We start from the raw sequence: 1,725 nt of genomic DNA on the forward strand, positions 1-1,725 counted from the left end.
ATGTTAAATGAAAAATACCATAAGACAAAACTCTATTTGGAGTATTATGATGTAAGATACATTTTAAAACACTAGAAGGAAAACTATTAAGAAATATTATCAGTGGCTACTTTTGAGTAGAGGGCTATAGATGTTTTACCCATTTCTTTTACTTTCCATTAAAAAAAGTCTATTTCTTCTAAGTATCTATTAACTTTATATTTGAAGGGAAATCAGCCTAAAATTTACTTTATTTATTGTTTTTTTGTTTTTTTTGAGACAGGTTCTCGCTCTGTCGCCCAGGCTGGAACGCAGTGGCTCAATCATGGCTCACTACAGCCTCGACTTCCTGGGCTCAAGTGATCCTTCCACCTCAGCCTCCTAAGTAACTGGGACCACAGGTACATACCACCATGTCCAGGTTATTTAAAAAAAAATAAATAAAATTTTTTTTCTGTTTTTGTAGAGGCAAGCTCTCACTACATTGTCCAGGCTGGTCTCCAACTTCTGAGCTCAACTGATCCTCCTGCCTCAGCCTCCCAAAACGCTGGGATTATAGGCGTAAGCAATGCCACCTGGCCTAAATTTCAAACTATAAAGTCAGGGGATGATAAATCACTTAATGGGTAAAATGTAAATTATTCAAGCGATATATACAGGAAAACCCCAGCCTTTAGCACTATGCAATATATCCATGTAACAAAATGCCATCTGTACCTCTTAAATTTATTTTTTTTAAAAAGAAAAAATAACATACAGTCAAGCAGGCCAACTCTCTACATCTGTATCAGGGTAGCTTCATGCACAAGGCATGATATAAGGAAATATGCTAGACCAGCAAGGATAGAGCTCATCTCGTTTCTAAAGGTACATAAAAATTCTGGCCTGTATTTTTAGTAAAAGTAAACATGAATATAACCACTGTCGCCGAGAGCATATTCTGACTTCCAGACTAGAAAACATTTATCCAGACTTCATGCTGAAAACTGTATGAATGAGGCATACCATCAAACCAGTCAATGGCTGCCTTAGCTGAAGGAGGGTCATCAAATGACACTGTTGCCTCCCCCTTTGGCTTTCCTGTGTCCTTGTCTGTATAAAGATTTATCATTGGTTTTCCAGTCTTCTTATTTGTCTGAGGAAAAACAAAAACACTTGGTGTTAGCATTTTTAAAATAAGTAATCATGTATCATTTAGATAATCAAAGATTTATTTTTTGCAAGGCATTCACACATTCATACTATAAAATACTGTGCACCTAATATAAAGTTACCTGTAGGTTTGGACAAGCATATCTCTCCAAGCTACACTAAGTGAAAACCAAGCTATAAAAATGATATAGTATACTGTTTTATCTATGTATAATTGCTTTTTTTTTTTTTTTTTATTGAGACAGGATTTTACTGTCACCCAGGTTGGAATGCAGTGGCACCATCATACTCACTGTAGCCTCAAATTCCTGGACTCAAGAGATCCTCCCACCTCAGCCTCCCGAGTAGCTGGGACTACAAGCGAGTGCCACCACGTCCAGCTTTTTTGTTGTTGTAGAGATGGGGTCTTGCTATATTGCTCAGGCTGGTCTCAAACCCTTGGCCTCAAGTGACCTTCCTGCCTTAGCCTCCCACAGTGCTGTGATTAAGTGCTGTGATTATAGGAATCAGCCACCATACCCAGTTTATAATTTCTTTAAATCCACAGAAATTAAATGTAGATAATGCTTCATGTAAATATGTAACTTTTTTTTT

The 1,725-nt window shown here is 37.2% G+C and overlaps 1 protein-coding gene across 3 annotated transcripts in view; it reads right to left on the bottom strand.

Moving 5' to 3' along the window:
• TAF15 (TAF15 RNA polymerase II, TATA box binding protein (TBP)-associated factor, 68kDa) overlaps window positions 1-1,725 on the bottom strand; it is a 38,984-nt gene that overhangs the window by 8,776 nt on the left and 28,483 nt on the right. For all 3 annotated transcript variants that reach the window (XM_011999407.1, XM_011999406.1, XM_011999408.1), the window contains exon 11: window positions 985-1,114. In XM_011999407.1, the coding sequence (XP_011854797.1) occupies window positions 985-1,114 (130 nt within the window). The remainder of the gene's footprint in view (window positions 1-984; window positions 1,115-1,725) is intronic.

This window comes from Mandrillus leucophaeus, unplaced genomic scaffold, assembly GCF_000951045.1.
Source record: "Mandrillus leucophaeus isolate KB7577 unplaced genomic scaffold, Mleu.le_1.0 Scaffold590, whole genome shotgun sequence".
In the NCBI taxonomy this organism is placed as follows: Eukaryota; Metazoa; Chordata; class Mammalia; order Primates; family Cercopithecidae; genus Mandrillus; species Mandrillus leucophaeus.